The sequence below is a fragment of the Osmia bicornis genome, chromosome 3 (genome assembly GCF_907164935.1).
Source record: "Osmia bicornis bicornis chromosome 3, iOsmBic2.1, whole genome shotgun sequence".
NCBI lineage: Eukaryota > Metazoa > Arthropoda > Insecta > Hymenoptera > Megachilidae > Osmia > Osmia bicornis.
In genome coordinates this window covers 284,678-306,665 of record NC_060218.1, presented here as the reverse complement: position 1 = coordinate 306,665, position 21,988 = coordinate 284,678, and the positions used below count along the sequence as shown (strand labels likewise).

The window sequence follows — 21,988 nt, the reverse complement described above, 5'->3', positions numbered from 1 at the left end:
TTCATCTCTACTACCAACTGTTTCGCATTTGCTTCGAATACTCTCGACTTTCTCGCTACTTTTAACCCTTTCACGCTTTGGCGGTCAAACGTTTCATGGAAAGTACGTTTCTTGTAATTTTATGCTTCGTTATAGGTTGGAAAGGAAACGTAAGTTCTTCTTGTAGTACATACTGATAAAGTTTATTTATTTGAAAATTGCAATTAGTACCTATTAGGATTAGAAGGTTTAGTATTTGTAATGTTAAACTCACGGTATTAGTAACGTCCGCCTGCATAGCCGAGTCCTCTTCTACTCCAGCCTTGATGAGATCCTCCTCCTTCTCGTTATCCGGCGCATTCACATACTCGTCGTAATCCTGCTCGAGACTCTTGGTCCTTGCCTGACTATCGTCCATCTTCGAAACGATTTTCTTCTCTTGCCGATCGTCCGCGTTGCTGGCGTTCTTCGCTAATTTACGATCGACCGGCGAGCTGAACAATTTACTGGACGGATTTTCCACGATCTTCTTCACCGATTGATGATCGAAGCCAACGTACGAGGATGCCGCAAATTTCAGTCCACGATCGTGAACCAGCGATCTGCTGAGGTTCCTTGGTTCGTACTTGAAATTTTCAAAAGCATTTCGTTTCGCGTGTCTCTCCGCCTCCACGATGTTCCTGTAGTCTCTTTTTATAGTGGTTCTAACCGTGGTCGGCTCGTCGGACGTCAATCGTCTAATGATGTCGTCGTACGTTTTCAAAGGAGATTTCTTATCCCTCTTGTAAAAATCATTATCAAACTCCTCGTCGTCGTCGTCGTCGTCGTCGTCGTCGTCGTCTTCGTCGTCGTCGTCGTCGTCGTCGTCTTCGTTTTGATCCTCCTCGTCGTCTTCGTTCTGATCCTCCTCCTCCTCCTCCTCCTCTTCTTCTTTCTGATCCTCGTCCTCTTCTTCGTCCTTGTTCCTATCATCGTAGCCATCTACAGGGTAATCGTAATCTTCTGGCCTGTCCATCTTTTTCCTGTTTGTTCGAAAGAAATACCTCGACTCTGTGGAATTGAATTTTCTCCAATTGTTATCGAATCTCCTCGTCGATCCTTGCAGATCGTCGGGATGGTGTCTCTTTCGAACGTCAGAACGCCAATCGTGCCTGGAAGGCGCGATCCTCTGTTTCTTTCCGTTTTTCCACCAAGAACGATGCCTGTCGTCCTCGTAACCGCGGGAAGGTTTTTCGTAATCGAACTGGTCTTCGTACTCTTCGTACTCTTGGTCGCGACTTCTCGAATGGCCGAGTCTGCTGCGGTAGGTCCTATCGGGCATTGCCATGTAACTTCTAATCGGATATCGGGGAGAATATCTTCCTGTTCCGCGATAACTACCACCTCGGCGATACTTTGCCGAGTAACGCGTTTCGAGCATCCGATTCGGTCCGTGCGGTCCGATTATCCTCGCCGTCCGAGGATAGGATCTCTCGTAGTAATAGGGGGGACCAGGATCGTAATCATCCTGCTCGTAGTCATCCTCGTAGTCGGGCACCCGCGACAAAGAGGATTCATGACGATTTCTCTTCCCGTTCGAGGACTCGTGCCTGTGCCTGTGCTTGTGCCTGTGTCTGTGTCTAGCCTCGCTTGCCACCTCCTCCCGCGGATGATGCTTAGCCTCCACCGTGAACAGACCGAACGCCATCAGAAAGATCAACAACAACAACAACAACAACAGCAACCTCCTATCGAGCGTCATTTCGTCTTGGAGAAACCTCACTTCTCAGACACCTTACATTATCCTAGCCAGCTCCACTCCTCGATCGCTTCTTTTCCCTCAGAATGCTGTCTGTTCAAGGATGCATCGCGATCGACGCGCAGCTCTGCACATCAAGAACCACGATCGGGACATTAATGATCGGTTTAAGGGGGAACCAAATTCTTCGGTTGGTAAGATGGATGGCCAGAAGGCAGGCGGCTGTTAGACTTCTTCGAGAAACGAACGTAACGGTGATAGGGTTCACCGTTGATCCACGTGGTGATCGCTACCGCACCGAGCAAGAGGATCTTTACTTGTAACTTTACGCGGCAACGGATAGACGTGCTTTTGGCTACGTTCCAGTTCACTCGATTCCGTAAAAATCGGTCGACAACGGTAATCCTTCGACGATCACTCGCGCAAACGATTCCTCTCACGTCTCGCGACTTCTTTTCCCTTCGTCGATCTTCTCCGTGTCCGCTTTCACGTCCATCCTGCACCGAACTTGTTCGTACTTGGTCTTTTAGATTCTCGAGAACGCGATCGCGACGAAAAACGAACCGGGTCCTTTTATCCTATCGAACCAACAATTTTAGCCTTGCAACGAATTCTGACAACGAGCTCAAGTTCACCGATAACGGATCAATGACCGGCTGCTATCGAGGGGGGCTTTATTTTCGACTGGGAAAGATTTCAATTAATTCGATGATAAAAATGGCACATGCGTTCGCCGCTAACCAACCGGCAGCCCACACTAATCGTGGTCAGGTCCAGTAGACAGAGATTACTGGGAATGGTATCGCGGACCGAATGTCGCGGCCGACTGAGGCCAGCCTCTCCGGCCGGCGCGGCGGCCTGAGAGATCGCGGAACCGAGTGCGCATGCGTGCGGGCGATATTCGTCTCCCTCTCCGCCCCCTCCGTCACCCTTGGGCCGCCGGCTTGTCTGCGTCCCCTTCGTCCCTATCCTTACTTACCTGTGCCGGTGCCGGTACCGGTGCCGGTGCCGGTGCCGCTGCCGCTGCCGCTGCCGGTGCTCGCCGTGTCTCTCGCCACCGTAACAACCGTGCCCATCGTCTTCTTCTATGGACTCCCATCATCAGTAATGTACCCATACGATGTAAATAGATTGAATTTTAAACTTATCGTTGGTAAGGATACGCGTGCTGGATTTTAAAAAGACGATCGCCAGGGGTGTTCGGTAAATTGTTAAAATATAAGCTCTGACCGATCGTTTAGCGAATCTGAACGAATGAATAATTAAAATGCACGATGTATTATTCTAAAACAAATGCAAACCTCAAAACGTTAGACGGTCAGCGAACCACTTGATACCAAGCTCTCGCTTGGCATCAAGGTAAAACAATCCGTCGGACCACCCTTTTCTCGTCCCATTCACTTTCGTGTCGCCATTCAGAAATGTCCGCAGGGTCCACGGGTGTACGAAATCTGGTCGAGATGGTTGGCGCGAGAACGAGAGGTCGATAGGATCGCGACGCCGCGCCGCACCGCGCCGCGCCGCACCGGTGTCTTACAACTAACCGGTACAACTGGGACTGGTTTTTCGCCGAGTACGGAGGTCGTCGGTCGCTTTTTACCAGCCTTTTAAGCCGGCCACGGTGTGCTCGACACGATAAATAAACACGGTAGCCCTTCTGGACGGCTTCCGCTCCGATTCGATCCTCGATAAACGCGTTTGGCTCGCGACCTATCGCGACCACTCATCGCCTCCTTTTTCTCCTCCGATTCAAGGGAGATGGAAAGGAAAAAAGGCCACAGCAACGCGATTCCTCCCTCTGTTGCTTGTCACTGTTGCTGTCAACTGTTGATCGGATCTTGCTCGATATCGCTGTGATCTTTGCAGCTGGTGAGGCGACAACGTGTACATACATACATACATACATACATACAGTAACAGGACGGTATAAAGAACGCAGCGAGATGTTAACAGTTGACTCTTGATCGACGCGAGTAAGAAATTCTTTTTATTAGAAAGTTTCGCGACTGATTAATGGGTTCGATTCGTTTACAACCAGACGATATCGTGGACGAAACGTAGACCTCGATCGTTTCACTTTCGCCGTCTGGACGATATTAATTCTCTTCCATTCGTCAGAATTCGCCACGCAAAGACGAGCCGGTTCGCATGGTCGGCAAAACGACGATGAAATTGCACGGGAATACGAGCGGTGTCCACGGAACGCGCGCAATCAGCCTTCCAGATAAATGACCCGTGATCCCAGGTGAGAGGCACAATAAATGACTCTCAAAGTTCCACCGTGTAAAACACCCTCGTGGAATACCATCGTTTCTTCGCGCCAACCGAGAAAATTTAACAAATCTACGCATTTCTTCAAATTATATTATCCTTAGGGACCTTGGCAAATAGCGCGTTGATACCATTAACCAGGAAAAATTGAAACCAGGCCAGCTCGAAACGATCGCGACAAAAGACATATGCCTAAGCTTTAAAGAACGGCTCGCTTCTGTGAAATTCCATCGAGATATTTTGTGGGCAGGAAGGAAAATTAGTCACGCGGATTTAGCCACGGGATCAGGGTGAATGGATCGATTCGTTCCGCCTTCAGAGAACGCGAGGCCTGGTAATCTCGTTTTCGACAGTGACGACAGTGAGCTCGTGAAATTTCCTTTGGAATTTCTCAACAGAAATCGGTCCAATTGTCGCCCGCTTAATTACGTCTTTCGCGATGATCGAGGACAGAAAATCGTGTAAGTAAAGATTACGCTAACCTACGAGAAAAGTAGAGAAGCGATTGGCGTATAAGAATGTAGCGGGACACACTGCTATCGATCTGAAAAACTTTTGCCTGGGTTCACGAGGTTATCTAGCCTGATTATGCTTGTAGGTCACTTTGTTACTCTCCGGAATGCCACTAGTTTACTCCGTTCTTTCAATCTTTCACTCTTTCACTCTTTCACTCTTCAATTGTCGTTACAATTTACTCTAACAATTGCGTAATACGCACCACCAGTGTCAATATGCATCAATATTTATGCATCGTTTGAGAAACGATCGATCGTATTTGGAATGTTATGCTGCAACTTCGTTTCACTGGAGAAATCTACGTTTTAACATTCTTTCTTCAGTGTGAAATAGTAGTGTAAATAGTAGACGAAGAAGGAATCTATGGTGGGTAACAGGGGCTACGTTTCATTGGCAATACTCTCAATTTAGTAATTAAGCGTGTAGCATTCGAGTTAATTTATGTGATTTACTTCGTTGAGTCGACCCTTTGCCGCTAGGAAGCTACGTATGATTCATCCCGCTCGAATATTCTTGGCTATTCGTAATCCTCTGATCTGTCCTATTTAGAATCGTCGACGACAGAAGTGCAACTGAAATACCTACATAAGTACATGTACTTTCGAACAATTATAACATTCTGCAGATTTAGATTTCCTACTTCTTTTCCCACGACACGTATCGCACGAGCAATCATCGTTTCGTCGGATTTTTAACTCCCTTTTCCATCCACCCTACAGCCACGGGTTCACCGTCCAAATCGAATATATAATATAATAGAAAGAAGGAAAAAAAGAAAGAATTTAATTAGTTTTTGCACATTTGGCTTTATTGTTTCGTTATCAAACGTGGTGCACCGGCGCGGCACCGTATTACGCATTCGCGATCCTTTGGCTTACAGATATACATACAACGTTACTGGCTTACGTAAGAATCTAATACCGCTTTGTTCTGCACCTATGTTGTCTGAGATATGTTAAAGGCAGGTACAGGAGATACGTCGGTGAACACTAAAAAGGTACGATATAACACACGCTATGAGTAGCTTTCTTTTTTAGACATGGTGTCGTACAAAATAGAATCGGTGCAAGAGGGGTACGATACGGGTGCCAGAACTGGAATTTTTCACATTTGCATTCTCCTCGCAATATCGTTGCAACTATCAAACAATCCATATTTTAACGCTAGAACAACCTAGCCTGTCGCAATCATACATTTCCGATTTCTTCTGCAAAATTAAACTGCTTTTGTCGAGATAAGGGATCATTGCGTGTACCAACTTATTTCACATTCACTGTTTATTTATTTTCAATTCAGAAATGTATATATGTCGAACGGCGGTTGTTCTAGCATTAAAGTATACATGAAAATATATAAGTAAATTGTTTTAGTAAATTCCAAGTCGAACGATCGATGAATTTTAAACACGTCACCGTTCTCTTCCGTATTTCTACGTTTTTGAGATATTTAAAATTTACAACAAAGCTGCATCAAATTTGATAACGCGGTGACGGTAACGCGTTAACATCGATCTATCGAAGAGTTCGTTTCGTTTTAATAGTATGTTATATCTTACTCTATTTTATCATACTCGAGTTCAAAATCGAACTGACGGAGGTTAATCGTACCGAATCGTTCGATTCCAAAAAAAAAAAAAAAAAAAAAACACAAAAAAAATACACATAGGTAGCTGTCTTTGAGAATTGAAAAAAAAAATAATACATACATGGTCCAAGTGTAAAGCAGGCTCCTCCGTCAGGCGCGAGGAATCGTATCCTAAGAAAGCTCCCTTAAAATACTTAGAAAAAACTTTTGCGAATAAGCTTACACGCTAAAAAGTACATCGATCATGATCGTGACACTAGCGAGAAGATCCGATCGAGACGATCGTTACACATTGAGAATGCTTTTTCTATTCTTTTATTTTTTTTTTTTTTTTTTAAATTTTAATCTCATCCCATCGATCTCCACTCTCTCGCACTCTCTCTGTCTTGCGTCGTCAACGTTTACGAAAATACGATTGAAGCTTTTCACATGACCGTCGAGACGAAGAGGGTGACGAAGGATGCCGCGATCGTCATCGAGGCGATGCCGATCCTGGACGCTGCCGAGAAATTGAGGTTCTTCATCAAATCCTCAGGTACATCTACGTACACTTTATCGACACCGATGTCCTTGATCAGGGTGGATAACTGTTTGGCGTTCACCGCGTCGCCCTCGCTCGACCAAACGGTCAAGGTTACGTCGTTGCTGATGTTGGCACTCTTCTCCATCAGATATTTGATCACGGTGATGTTGTTCGCGGCTGGACCGGCTCTTACGGGATAAGTTATCGGCTGAGTTGGATTCTGTTCTTTCAGAACGTCGATCATTTTCTGCACTTGCTCTTCGGTGTACCAACCATCGGTGATCGTGTCCTTCTCTCCGTACCTGGAAAGAACGGCGCAACGATCGAGTTAAGTACTGCTAATTGAATTATACAGGCCGCCTAAAAAATGATGCATATCTTATGAACGTTACCTGGTAGTCCAACCAATGGACAGTGTACAGTTACCGATCGTTTTTGCTAAAGAAAGGAACGACTTGGCATCCACTGGGACAGTAGTTGCGTTTACCGGTCCAGCAATTATATCCGCGTTAATGAACACGGGGAACTTCAACTGGAAATGAACAAAATCATCTAAATTAAAACTTCAAGTATTATGACAAATGAACAAAAGGGATGCTGATACCTATATTGAACGTATTGAAATTAACTGCATAAAGCATGAGATTTCTCGAGGGTAAAAGTAAAAATATAACGCTCAATGTTTCTAAAATATCCTCCTATCGAGTTAATCGGTCGAACGATGATCGAGAAAGGCTTCGCAAAGATCCAGAAGCAAACGCTATAAATACACGCGAACAAGAATATTACTACATACGTTATTGCGAACAGTATCCAGGATAGCTTTGCTCGCGTTGAAGGCCTCGATGGTCTTGAAGTCTAACTTGATGCCCTTGGTCGCGTTCTTCTTTTCAATCACGGTCTTGAGGAAGTCATCCAGCGACAGATCGCTAACGTTGGCTGGTGGATGAGCCATTATTGGAATCAACTGACTGCTGTTTGTGTTATTTTTCATTTTTCCCATCACCACGTCAGCCTCCAACATCATGATATCGGCTGAAAGCAAAAATAAACTTTGTATCGCGAATGTTTGACCGAAAAGAATTTAGTTTTCTTAGTTGAGACGACACGGAATAAAGAAACGAGGAAACGGCAGGAAACGCGCGAAGGAAGGAGATAGAAAATTTGTTGGTTTCTCGTCAGTAGTTGCAGACACGTGCAACGAATATCGATCACGTTTAAAGAGGTACCAAGCCAACGACGGATTCAACTTTCGCTGGCAGTGTTAAGTAGAACTTTTTAGACCCTTGCTGCCTAGAGGAGGCTCTAAAAACCCTCTGACCCTTCGCACCTCTTCCTCGTTGGCCTTCTCGACCAAGTGTCTCGTAAATTTGAAGCTTCAAGCTTCAAGTACCGATGGACCATCGCCTTAACGTGTATACAGTTAAAGAAGTTTCATAACACACTTAAATTTTCACTTTAAGGGTAGATAATCAAAGTGACTTTTGTATTTTGGTTTTTCGTCGTCGTTTCCGAACGATCCCGAACGGTCTCGTGAAACGCTCCGTAAGTACCATATATGTACATATCTGGAAACTTGGCCACGAAGCAGGTTGCCTGGTTTCATTTTTTGATTAATCAAAGCGTAATTGCGACGACAGTGAGAAGCTTTGATCGGTCGCTGAGAAATTAGTAGACGAAATTTGAAAGGCCAGACAGCAATGGATACGACATTCGTACGTCCTGTTTTCGTCGCCAACTACGCGATCAATCACGGGATTGGAGGATCAAGGCCGACTGTATCCGAAGACTGACCTTCCTCTAAGCCAGCTTGAACCATTCTTCGGTACTCATTGAGATTCAGCGAATGCCGGCGATTCGTTTCTCGAAAATCTTTCCACGCTGCCATGCGGCTGTCGTATCGGCTTCCTGAATATTAATTACGCGGACGAGCATCCGGTACGATGACGAAACGTGTCCCTAAATGTAATTCCATCGAATTACCTTGAATAGAGTGCACGAATTTGCTAAGTACTTGTATGTTTTTTAAAAGGAAGCCTCTTGGTATTTTTGGCGGGAAACGGCGGGAAACGGCGGGAACCGTTTATTTTGCACGCCATTTCGGTGGATGCGTAATCAAAAAGGTAGACGAAAAGGTTGTGATTAAATGGGAGAAGGTTGAGTTTACATACAAGGGTAATTACTTAACTTTCTGATGGCGGTGCTGGGTGTTTACGAAACACGAGCTATGTTCAGAATGGGCTGCAATATATCTCTCAAATACTTTCCTAAATGTCTCGCTAATTATTCTACAGCTTTATAGCGCTTGAAAACCGCACGAACTTTCTGGCCCGGATAATATTTAATCACGATCGTAAATGAAGAAGAATCGGTAATGCGTTAAAAGTTGGGGATTGAAAGGAAAGGGTGTAATCGCGGATATTGCTAGAAACGAATCTCGTCGTTGTTGCGAGTTACTCGTGTGACAGCTCAAGTAACGATGGTTTAATCAATAATTATCGGCGTGATACTACTTGAACGGGCGTTCAAAGTTCGACCACGAACTTTTGACACGATTTAAATTTCTCTGTTGCTTGGTAACGACACACCATCGCTACGGTATTAAAGACGATAGACCGAGACGGTATTAATCAGAATGGAAAAGCTGTTTCAGCAATTTCCAGACGTTCTTGTAAAGCAATCGGGTATAAAACGGATCTCAAAGAGTCTGTATTAATGATCCAATAATTGAAGACTATATTTCAATAAGGAAGGAATAATTTCAACTTACCTGATTCAAGTGCCTGCGCGAGTTCAGCCTGGCTGTTCACGGCATGGGCCCATACGATTTTTGTCAGGTTGTTATCGATGGGAAAGAAACTCTTCGGGTCTGTGGATACATCGCACATGGCAGCTTCTGAAACAGGTGAAACGTCGTAATCAGACATTAGCGCACCGTCAAGGAGACACGATCTTCCGCGTTAATACGCTCCCTCGACCTTTGACCCAATATTCGGTCGCTTCGTAATTGAGCGGACTGCGAATTCCTCGCGAAGCTGCAGGGCTAGATAGATCCGTCGAGGTTTTCGTGGAAGGGGCTGCATGCCGGAGAATCTCGCCCTACTTCTCCAGTCTCATTGTACTCGGAGAGAGATCGATAATCACAATTCATTCGTTACCGTCGTTACGCTCTTTGCTATTTCGCAACGGAAGGCCGTTGAGCAGTGTACAATTTCATATTACATAGCTTTCTTCTCGCGAAGCATCGTTTTCTTTGCCTACAATTTTATTGATTAAACTCTATAAAATTCAACTAAGTTAAAAGTTTCTCCTTTTTTTCGTAGATGGAAAATTTAGTTGAAATTTACTTGAAGCAAGAATGGAAAATTCAGTGCAGGTGTAGTTTGCAAATTTCACTCGGTCGAATCGATATCGGGCGAACTCCTGATACAATAGTTTCAACTGACCCGTTTCCGGTTCAACAGACACATGCAGGGTTCGCTGTATGCATCAGTCGATCGGTTACCAATCCACAAGGGAAACTGGTGATTGTCTTTTTTTTTTATATCGTATACAGTATACAGTATACACAGAAAATTGGGACTATCCTAAAGTTAATGCATACTTATTATTAGTCAATGTATTAATTCGTGGAAACTCGAATAGGTGAAGTTTGGCATTTCTTTACTCAGAAATGAATCAAAGAACTATCTTCGTACAAGCTCAGCTGTACTATCACAGCTGTGGTTACACTCTCTATAGACGCGTCTCTCTCGTTCTGCGTGGGAAGCACCAGCATAACAATATCGTACACCTTGTTAAGAAATAAGCACTATAAAAAAAAAAAAAAGTGTGTTATATCGACCGCTCTTCTGTACGAGTTATAAATAATCCAAGAGCATGAAATCGCAGGAGCGTGCCACGACAAAGAGTAATGTCGCACGTGTCCCTTAACACGATCAAAAAATACAGCTTTTTAAAATCAAGTGAATCAAGTAAACCTTCGGGTTCCTATCTCGACTTTTACACGCGTAACCTTCTAGAAACGTATCCTGAACGACGACATTTCCGGTCAGCTTATTTCCGAGACATCGATTCCGTACAGTGGTTGGCTCTGTTGGAGAATCGGTCGTCGACCACGCTGATACTAAGAAAAATGCAACACTCGACCCTTTCTTTCTTGCTTTCTTTCTTTTCTCTATCCTGTTGCCCGTTCTTTGAACCACTGCGTGGTGAGGCTACCGTAGCGAGGTGAGACCGACCTCGAACCAGCACCAGTTACAACAACGAACCTCTAATTGGCTGAACAATCGATCGTCTGTCTCCAAGAGGCTTGACAGTTCTTAATAATGTCTCGTTTTTCTTACGTAATACTTGGGTGTTTTCTTATCTGGGTAAGGGATTTCATCAAGATGTGACATTGAAATTTTCTTATTTACATACAAGATATTTACTTACAATTGTTTCTTGAGAAACTTGGCAATATGTAGAAGTATCTATAGAAACAATAGAGAAGTGTTACTTTAACGTAAGAGAAGACGTCCATTTCGTTCGATACGGCTCGCGCCGCGCCATTCGTTCAGCCATTCTCTTAAGACACTTAGAGTGAAAGCAGCTCTTTACCATGATAGTCGTGATCCGGATAACCAGCTCGCAGCCCTCTCGACTACTTTCCACGAAGCTTAGACTGCACTTTTGCAAGACGGATTTCCGCCGGAATTACCTGGATATCACGCTGCTATCGAGTTCAGGCCGCTCAGCCGGTTGGACGGCTAGGCTGTGACTTATAGCCGAGCTATAATCGAGCTACCTCGAATCCGGCTTCCATTTGCAGCCAAACTATCGGAAATTCCAATTTCCACCGATCGAGCACCGATCGGATTTCAACGAAAATCAAGGTCTCCTTTCGATAAATATGCAAGGCAAGAAAAATGTTCTTCAACTCCTCTCAAAGGGTGAAAATCGAGATGAATCGAAGACTTGGAATGAAATTTGTTTCTAAGAGACTTCCAATTTCCAGGAAAATGTCTTTGAATTTCCACCCCTGTCGCGTTTTCATATTACATACATACGTTCCGTGAATGTATACGGTGTCCTAAAGCTGAAAATATGGAATAAATTTTGTCTAGACGAGGTTTCTGAGTTCCCGATCACCCAGTATTTGTGACAACTATGTAGTATCGTTACGTGTTAACACGCCCACTCCAGGGATACGACATTATGCCATGCGGATCGTTAAACTCGTAAACATAATACAGAAAACTTATTTCTTTCCTCTTCGTAAGCTAACTTTAAGTATCGATTGTGGCTTTCATCGTGACTCGTAATGTATATGTAAGTACGTATGATGGATAGAACGACGTGTACCATACACGGCTGACGGCTGATCAAGTTTTAAAGGCCGGTCAACGTAGAATGTAAAATCATCCGGAAGATCATCAAGCTACGACCTCGTTTGCTAAACTTTTACTATCGCCCTGACAAGATACATATACAAGTCGATAGAGACAGGTTTGCAGCCCTGACGATGACAAAGTAGTCTTGATACGATAATAAAGCGACGAATTACACACGGTGGATCTACTTTATACGATACCATAGAAGTTTACCGTTTGTTTGTTGGTACATACATACCTCGTGACGGAAAAGATTCGAGATGTCACGTTCTGTCCAGTTTAGTCTTGATCCTATCACGAATTCGTGATGTAATTCAGGGTTTCAGCCATTCTTAATTTGTCCTCTGTACACTTTCGTAACCGTCCAATTCTCTTCGGTTCTTCGAAAGCTTTTCTGACATTCCGCTAAACAATTCTGCGTATGTTCGTTTAATCGATACGCATATGTATAGGTCTGTTTTCGAGTGATTCAAACGATACGCCGCGTCGCGCCGCGTCGCGCCGGATATCGGTATCAGAGTGCAAATTATTTGCACAGAACGTGCACTGTTGAACAACGTTTTCGACTCGCGAGAGTTTCATAATACCTACAGATAGGCCCTCTATTTTACCGAAGAAAAAAAAATGAAATTAAAAAGTAACATATCATAGGTGGTCAAACGAGAAAGCATACCTACATATCTTACAAATATGTATTTTATACAAAGATACAATATTATAAAATAGAATAGATGTATAATATTTTTATTATTAGTTTATTATGAGTTTATTTCCATCTTCATCGTGTATCGCCGACTCTCCGAATGGATCTTTGGTGTCTATAGGCAAGCATAACGAAAGGAAAAAATGTCAAGTGCCAGAGCCTTCAAATTCTTGGTAAAGCTATTAAAAAAAGTATGCCAAGTGTAAAAGACAAGATTGATAGCAGTCAACGTGTTAAATTTAGAAGCTACTGTACTTTGATAAATGGTTTCAACTGTAGAGACCTGCTTTCGTGGCCATGACAAAAAAGTTTTGAAAGAACGAGTCTATCTCTTGCAAAACTACATTCGTCCAGGTAGATAATGTTGCTCGTAAAACCGGAAGAATCGAATGATCCACTCAGAATTCACCGCGCGATTGACTCGAGGTTGAACGCGTTTTTCTAACGCCATAAACAAATATCTTTTGTCTAGCTGTGTCAAGATTCGTGGTACCCCCGGTATATCTATGATTGATACTATTCTGAGAATTGCGATCGACCGTCCGTTATCGAGTACATTTCGCAAATTTTTGTCACGTTGCAACACGTTTTCCTTGGTGTAATCTGGATCTTGACGTGGTCTAATTCTAAACCTTGTACATATACAAGAAACTTACGGTAAAGGTAGTTTCATAGCAACGGTCCACGTTTTTTTCTCTCTTACGTTAAAGAAAAAATGTTCACCTTAATGGTACCGTAGTGAAACGGAAGTTGAGTAGCATTAATATTAATATTATATTAATTTGAAAACGTAGCAAGTGGAAAGTTTAAATTGAAAAATGAAAGCCTTGGGGTTGAATATATTGGAGGAAAAGTGAGAGGAAATTGTGTTTGAAAATGAATTACATTTAGATCTTTAATAGGTTGTTAAGGGGTGTTGTAACCGTGTGACGCTTTATCATAGACAAATATTTTCTCAGCAGCCCGTACATATATTTTTCTTATTCCATCGAAATTGGAACGCGCGGCCCTCGAGACTGATAATACCTAACAGGAATTACACCACATGACTCACTTTCCTTGGTATAGATAAGAGTGAAGTCACCTTCTACCTCCACCTACAACGGTAAACACCGTGTTTTTTCCTCTTACGTAAACGAATTCAGATTCTACGCGAAGAATCGCTCCGATTCCGCGATTGCAATTGGCAGCTGCAGAATTAAAAGCCATTAAATACCTTATCGTCGTTTATTTTCTCTACCTTTCCGTACGATTTCATTTTTCTACCTCCCGTTCTGGCAGTTCGATGATTGCTCCATTTCAACAGCGCCTTTTTTTATTCTCTTTGCGTTCAACAGGGTGTCTTGTCTTCCTCTGGACGCTCCTTTTGTCGAATTTATTTAACAACAACTATAATATTGTTTTGAACCTTCAATTTACGCGTATATCCATTTTCTGCGATTAAATATACCCGCGAGAATATGTATATTGCCGTCACACGATTTCTGCCCGTATTCACAGAAATCGAGAATAATATTTACGACAAACGATAGGTATATGGCAAACGCGACGCGTTTCGTTGCCTCTGTTTATAAATGACAGCGTCTCGTTAATTAGCCTGCTAACGGGTGCTGCTCGTTTATCGTAGCTAAATAGAATATCTCGTGTATATCGATCCTTCGTACGGTCGATTAGGCTAATTAGTACTATTAATATGTTCATAACGGGACACGCCCCTTTGCGATGATTAATTTTTCACTAATTGTTTGCGTTAGCTTCCCTTATATCGGACTGCGTGCGTTTACATTTCTTCAAATTGATTAAAACGTAAGAGAACTATCGATCAAAATTTTTATCAGGCACGTATAATCATCGTCCAAAACGAGAGTTGGGCAATTCAAAATCCAAACAATAATTCTTTGTTAGTTCTGTGATAACGAAACTGTACATACGGTGGATTAAGAATTTTTTTTATCAATTAAATCTACCGTCATGGTACAAAGATATTGGCAAACTTATGAAACAAACTGGAAGATATAAGACCTGAAATTTTATATCAAACCAGGGATATAAACCAGGGAATTCTTCCCCGAGAAAAATTTCATTCAGCCCATGATAAAATGAGATTGAAAACGGTGGTAAAGGTCAAAGGTATTGTAAATCGACATAATATCGAAAGCGTGTAAATTCGCAATTTGTATGTAAATATGTACATATAGGTACATAGGAATTCAATTTTGATTGATGATTCGATAAGTGTCTAACGTTACTTATTGGAAGTATGTTAAAAAATATTCTAGAAGTTCGTTAGGTCAAATGTTGAAATCTTTGTTCGATAAAAAGAAAAATTTAGTAGCAGGTTAAATTTCTTCATTTGTGTCATTAACACCCCAAAATTATCTACGAAAGTATAAATTGTGTTTATATATAGGAAATAATAAATAAATATCAGGATTGTAAGGTATACATATAGTATATACATACACTCGTTTTCGGTTCGGTAAATACACTTTGAAAGTTTTGCCGCGCAAAAGCTCGATTATATCACTAGAAAACCACGTTTACCTCGCAATTATACTCGAAAATCATTGTGCCGTTTATCACAAAAACGATAATTGCTCCCGTTTCAAAGGGAGGAAACTTATGTGGAAACGATCCACAAAAGTCAAATAATAATAAAAACCGTTATTTTTCAGGAGACGAAAGCAACAGCTAGAAGGTAGTGTAGAAGGCGCGTAGAGTGCGCAAAAAACGGCTTATTTTCTCACTATTTTTGCATGGCACATCGTTTGCATATAACCAAGCAATGGTAATCTATTTTTAAGAGCAGCTCGTGTTACAAAGGACACCAGTGAAAAAAAGAAAAAAAAATGTTGGAAAATGCCAACAGACCGTCGAGTCGGATCGCGTCGCATCGCGTCGGGTCGGGTCGGGTCGGGTAGAGAAGAGAAACGCGGAACGAAAGCGCGAGGAAAGTAGCCTAGAAGAGCAGAACAAGCTTTTACGAGTTGAGCAAAACCGGGTTACGCCCAACGTGAGTTTGCATTTCGTGATTAATCACGCTTCGTGCATATTTCGATGGAAATGGTAAGTAAATGAGAACAATCGAGGAATCAATATGTTAAGACTTGTAATTGTGATATACCAGTTGTCTCAAACTGTACCTCGCCTATAATACACAATTTTTAATTAACGCCGACTCTCCTATTACTTGAACAAGAAATCATTACTAGAGTACACTCGGTAAGCTTCTGTTATTCGAAATAAATCAAATTTCACCGTGTTTCTCTATCAAATAAAATTATTTTTAATCTACATATATACGCTAACGAAATTGCTTCGAAACTAATCCGAGAGCAAAAGTGTTAATTTCGCGGCTGTCGAGCGGCGCGAAATTGCAAGGCAAATATTGTTAGCGGCTCGATCCGCGTCTCTTCGCAACGTTTCCCGAACGTATTATGTATGTATAATTCGCCATCGCAACGATCAAGAAAGACACTGTTGAACATCCTGACTCGTCGACAAGATCCATACTGCTGTTAATAATAAGCTTCAAGCACACTATGAACTGAAAATCTTACAAAAAAAAAAAAAAAAAAAGAAATTTCCAAACTTCTACCCCATTTTCGAGTGACTCGAACGATCGACTGCAATTGTTACGGGCGCAAAAGATGACACCACTGGAAATATTTATTCGATATCATTCGTTTCGTTGAAACACGATCGATAGGATGACAACAATACGATTTGTTGGAAGAAAGGTAAGAAGAAAACTTACGGATCGCTGCGAGCAAAATAAGAAGACTGGTTACGGTGGTCGTGGCACCCTTCATGGTCCCTTCGGGCGAACACTGTATACTCTCGTAGAGAAACAGAGGGAGAAAAAGAAAAATTGAAGAGGATAAAACGGACAGGCGCGTGTGAACAACGTGTATAGTAGACACAGACGAGAAACGAAGGTTACTTCGAAGAAAAGAAAGAGAGGGAGAGGGTCAGAACCGGCAGGCGCGGCTCTCTGGTCTAGCTGAACGACACCCGGTCAACTCGGCAGCCACCAAACGACTGACTGTTGTCCCGAGCCGTCGACCGATCGTCGAAATCCAGCCGTGCACACAATATGTACGCGGAACGGAACGGAGCGGAGCGAAACGAAGCTGAAACCGTTTTGCCGCCTGCCACCAACGCTCTTCTACCCACATTTCATACCGTTAACCCTTTACGAGTTCGCGTTTGCCTTGAACCATATGTACCTATCTAATTGTAAGTAATCTACTGCTTGAAATTATTTTTCTCTTCATAGAAATATTACTAGAAATTTTTTACGATTGCGTCTGTGCAATGTAATTACATACTAGGTAAACGGGGTTAAATCACTGGTAGATGAATCGACTGGTATCTGATCAACGACAAATAAGAGTTTATAATTTTTCAACAACGATTCGTAACTAATAATCCATCGTCGATGACTAACGATCAATTAAAATTTCAGTCATTGTTGAATTTGAGTTGAACGGAGCCCATAGCATGCACACGTGTCCAACACTTCACGGTCCCAGACAGTCAGTGAAACGTGGGGTGAATAAGAGAGCGTGGGAAGGGGGAGCAGGTACGAAGGGAAAGGGCTGCCTCTCGCCCCTTTTCTCCTCTCTTTATCGCTATGAGAAGAGGGGCAGGATGCGTGGATCGAATTAGAAGTCGGTTCGGGGAAAGAAAGGATTCGCAACGCGAACCTACCGCGCCTATTACACCCTTCCGGTCCACCTCGTTCTTTTATAAATTCAATTTCCGCATTTCTACACCGTCGAAAATAGGTACCCGTTGCGTCGCACAATGACTACTCGCCAAAATATTTTTGCAATTTTCCACCCTACCGTTTCCGCTCAATGGTTAATAAAAAAATGATTAATTTAAGTAGGTATTTCAGATGCAGCGTTAAAATACATAACACGCTGATATAAAAATCAAGGCGAAACTTTCAAAGGAGGGTGAACCGCAATAACGGTCGAATCCTCTGTTCTTTTATAGGCGTAGAACTACCCCAACAACTCAGCTCACCCTAGATTAACATCCACCCTTTTTATTAGACTTAAAGTTAGAACGCTCGCGTTGATTGGAGCTTTGTTTTCGATTATTCGCAGCTACGCTCGAATACATATACCCTCGAACGGAACGGAGTCAACGAGAACGTTGTTCCGATAGAATAATAATCGAGCGTAAAGAACCAGGTGCCACCTTATCAGAAAATTGTTCAAATATAACGTGCAATTGATGGCCGCCGATCGAAACGCCAGGTAACCAAGAACATCTGTGTAAACGGTATATGTACTTCGGCGAGCTTCTACTTTCGATTGGCAATACGGAAGTATTTTGGACGATAACCTTCTGCTTTTTTTTACCAATTAAGTTCAAACTTATTGTTAGAACCGAGCTATAGGTGTGGGGAGTAATTAGGATGAATCTTAGCTTCGGCAATTAGCACATTCCTGAGATATTTTGCTTGCTAATTATCTGCTTAATTATAGCTTTGATTCGACTCACAGAGTCAACACATTCTTGAGATACTGTTTGCCTCGAGATACATACATGCAATCTCGGTTAGCTCGTCCACTCCGAAATACATTGTATGTATGTATGTACCATGATCTTACCGGTTCGAATAGAGTTCGCTATCAGTTTAGAATTAGAAATACATATGTATAAAATACAGAATAATAGCACTGTACAGAACTGAGCACTGTATTATAAATTTAACTTTAACGGGGTCGGTCACGATACTTGAGGGTTAAACATTCGTGACTGTTTCGTTGCTTTTACCCATTCTATCTTTTTAACCGTGAAACGTATTATGTATTTGCCAACGGGACTGGGATTGACTCGTGGAGAGGGCAGAAGAAGGTGGTCGTAACACGCACGAGAGGTGTCGGGGAGAAAGAATTTCCCAAGAGTTTAGCGGGTCGTTTCGCGAAGCCACGTTCGTAATTCAGGGTAAAAAAAACTTTGGGGGAGCATGAAAAAGACCGCAATTACCAAATACAGAAAAAATTGCGTGACGGTCATTGGGGAAATTGACCTATTAACAGGAATTGACCCTTCTCCGCTCTGTACACAGTAATGACACCCTTTCCTACAATTTTACTCGATTTTTACCAATTAACCACGCGATAAATCGTAGAGCGAATCATCGATTCCATTCATCTGACAAATTCTATTGCGAAAACGGTGTCTGTGATTTTTTAGGACTCGTTCGCGTCATTGAATGTTAACAAAAATTGATTCATCGAAACGTAACGAGATAGTCGGTCCTGCTAACATGTTCTTATCTTGCATTATCTTGTATTATATACAAGTAGTAGATATACTATAGAGCTAAAAGTATTAAGTTCAAAAGTGAGATATTTCACGCAATTATTAATAATTAAGATTATCTTAATGAAACTGGGTGTTTCAATATTTGTTTGACTTACTGCACTCCTAAAAAAAAACATGAATGTGGTTGAAATCATCGAACGTCGTTCGATACTTCAACTCGAGGCGTGACAGATAAGAGAATTAGTTTTTTTCCGTGGATAACGAAGCATCTCGACGCGACGCGACGCGACGCGACGCAACGCAACGCATACATTTATTAGCGGGTCTCTGCAATAATAAGAAACTCTCAGTAAATTTCCTTCGAATCGATGAGACAAGGAAAGAAAAATGAAAAATAAGATTCTTAGAGTGAAAAACGTTCACGGCCAGAATTGTCGCTACGTACTCGGTGTTACCCTTCGTTCGCGAACCCACCCTCTGACAGATGTTTTTGGCTCGACCCTCGGCCAGTTTGGCTAAACGACCCCTGTCATCGCGTTCAGAGTTCGTTTGGGGCTCGTGTGCCGAACACATGTCGCGTTCAGCAACAAATATTTCGTTCAAGTGATGTTGAAGTTTGCTCGTTAGAATACTAATAGCGTTCCAGTAGCGTTCCTGCGTTCGTGATTCCTAGCAATTTTTCTTTTTATTCGTTCGTTCGTTCGTTCGTTCGTTTGTTTGGTTGGCTGAAATTTTTATCTAATACCATAGATATGAATCTGCTGGTCATCACCAGCATGAAGTGAAATTTTTGTTTTAGAATTGACTCGAATACCTGAGTATTAAACTTGATCCCATCTCTACCTGGGAGCCTTGAAAAGCTTTTCAAACGATATTCTTCCGGGTCTGTAGGCACAAGCTTTGAAAATGTTTCTATCGAGCAGGCTGGCGACGAGGTCGCTTGTAAATCGGCCATAACTCCGAAAGCTTGTCCTTGACTCGTTCGTTCCCGGGCCAGGCGAGCGAGCAAATGGAAATGCATCGGTGCATTCCGAGTTTTCCAGGTCGACGCTGTCTCCGTGTATGTACCATCTTTGTGGATCGCTGTGTAAGTACACGCGTGCGCCTTGTATCCACCTAGAGTCTGGAGACAGACTCAGGGCCGACGCTGTTCAGATACAATAGAAAAATGGGAGTTTCCCCGAGACAATGGGGAATACTCCTTTGTCGCACGAAGCGAAGGTCCCCTCGTCTCTCCCTCACCCTTTTTCTCTTTCTCTTTCTCTTTCTCTTTCTCTTTCTCTATCTCTATCTCTATCTCGCCCCTCAACTCGCTACCCTTCTGCCTCTTTTCTTCGTTTGACTCGAGTGCTCCCAGATACATATCCCCTTTAAAACCCTTCATCAAATCGAAACGGACTCGGGTATTCCTGCTTCGCGCCACCAGATGGAGCACGCGATATCACGATTCTCGCTAGTACTCGCCTCAATATTTCCCACTATCTATGTATGTATGTATATATGTATGGTCTCGAACAGGCCGTGGATTCAGTCAAACTCTTTATCTTCTTTCGAATCTTTTTTTTTCCCTTTATCTCGCAGGCAAAAATCACTTGTCGTGGATGATAATTATTCTTCATTTAAAAAGTTAGTATTTTCTACAGCCATACAATTGTTACAAGACTAGTTTATCAACAAAGCTAGTCAAGGGCACTTCCTCAGTTTATTACCTACTACGTGTAGAACCACGTTGTAAGGAACACTTGAAATTTAAAAATGAGCAGTATACAAAGTGTCTTAAAAGAGTACATATATGTACGTATAATAAATACATACAAGAAGTAGATTATGAATGAAATAGAAGAAAAATTGTTAGTTCTAGTTATATCGGTTTATTCATTTACAAGTACGAACACGAAGCCATATCAGTTGATAATTATTTCCTTGATGTTTCATTTCCATTCAATTAATCGAGTTTCGTATGTCGAACGGTTACTAGCGTGTCTTTTAGCCCTGGGGTTAACACTTACGTGGCTACCCGCTTGCAATGCACACTCTTACTGAATAATTTACTCGGTGCATGAATTATTTTCTAGATGCAAAATGATCACGACGCGGTGCGTCTTGTAAAACGATACACGCCACTCCCTTTATCGCGTTTATCGTTACTTTCTATCTCGTGTCGAGAAGCGTCTCTCTGCCTTACTTCAGTAAGGGAATTGCACTTCTCGAGACACGATCTTGCTGAAAAAGAGATTGGGGTGAGCTCGATACGTTCGAGAGCTCTTCGACAACGATTTTTAATCAACATCGATCGAAACTTCCGGATACAGTATTGCCTCTTTCAACATAGCGACAAGAATCTTACTCTTCCTTCGATATTTCAATATCGATTTACTTTTTTTATATAAAAATATTTCAAATATTTGAGTGGAACGTATTAATGAATAGCCAGATACAATAGTTGTTCCATAATTTTCTCTTCCTTAGAAAGGATCACTCTTAAAACCCCGTAAATGATTATCGAGCGGCTTCTATACCTGCTTGCCCTCGTAAGGGTTAATAAGGCAATGTCATGGCAATCTCTTTATCAAAATGAATGTTGTGCATGATATGATTCTGCGCTATTTAAAGAGGTACATAATATTAGTCTTCTCTTTGTGTCACGACGCGGATTAAAGCTAGTATTAGAAAATTAATGCTGTACCACCCTGACAAAATGTCGTCGAGTAAGCTCGAGCTTATGCCACTTGGGACAATTAATGTATATATATTAAAATGTCAGAGGTTAGGTGTTGTTGAGGTTAACAGAAAATATTATATAAGCTTCGATCGATACACGACAACGTGTCGTTTACCTGCTGTTGAGCAAATCGTTTCGGACGGGTGTCTTCAACAATATTAATCAATGATTGAGGGTGTCCAGGGTGGTCACAAATTAAATGATGAATTGCACAACCAATGATGTGTAGGAAGATAGACTAATCACCTTATCAAGGTACAATAAAGATATATATATATATACATGTCGA

General features: G+C 42.2%; 2 protein-coding genes across 5 annotated transcripts in view; both read right to left on the bottom strand.

Moving 5' to 3' along the window:
- LOC114876050 (myb-like protein X) overlaps window positions 1-2,558 on the bottom strand; it is a 50,615-nt gene extending 48,057 nt beyond the window's left edge. For both annotated transcript variants that reach the window (XR_006829294.1, XM_029187060.2), the window contains exon 1: window positions 254-2,558. Coding sequence is in view for 1 of the 2 variants with exons in the window: in XM_029187060.2 (XP_029042893.2) it covers window positions 254-1,720 (1,467 nt within the window). In the remaining variant the exon portion in view is untranslated. The remainder of the gene's footprint in view (window positions 1-253) is intronic.
- Window positions 2,559-5,290: 2,732 nt separating this feature from the next.
- LOC114876061 (protein FAM151B) lies at window positions 5,291-21,955 on the bottom strand. Of its 3 annotated transcripts, none has more exons than XM_029187086.2 (5): window positions 21,815-21,955; window positions 9,382-9,507; window positions 7,408-7,646; window positions 7,004-7,143; window positions 5,291-6,913 (listed from the first exon to the last, which is right to left on the bottom strand). In XM_029187086.2, exons 2-5 carry the CDS (start codon window positions 9,497-9,499, stop codon window positions 6,514-6,516), a joined length of 897 nt encoding a protein of 298 aa, XP_029042919.1. In that variant the 5' UTR covers window positions 9,500-9,507; window positions 21,815-21,955; the 3' UTR covers window positions 5,291-6,513. The 3 variants fall into 3 exon arrangements, with proteins under 3 accessions (XP_029042919.1, XP_029042917.1, XP_029042920.1); XM_029187084.2 differs by lacking the exon at window positions 21,815-21,955 and adding an exon at window positions 16,447-16,774; XM_029187087.2 differs by lacking the exon at window positions 21,815-21,955 and adding an exon at window positions 12,225-12,385.
- Window positions 21,956-21,988: the final 33 nt, after the last annotated feature.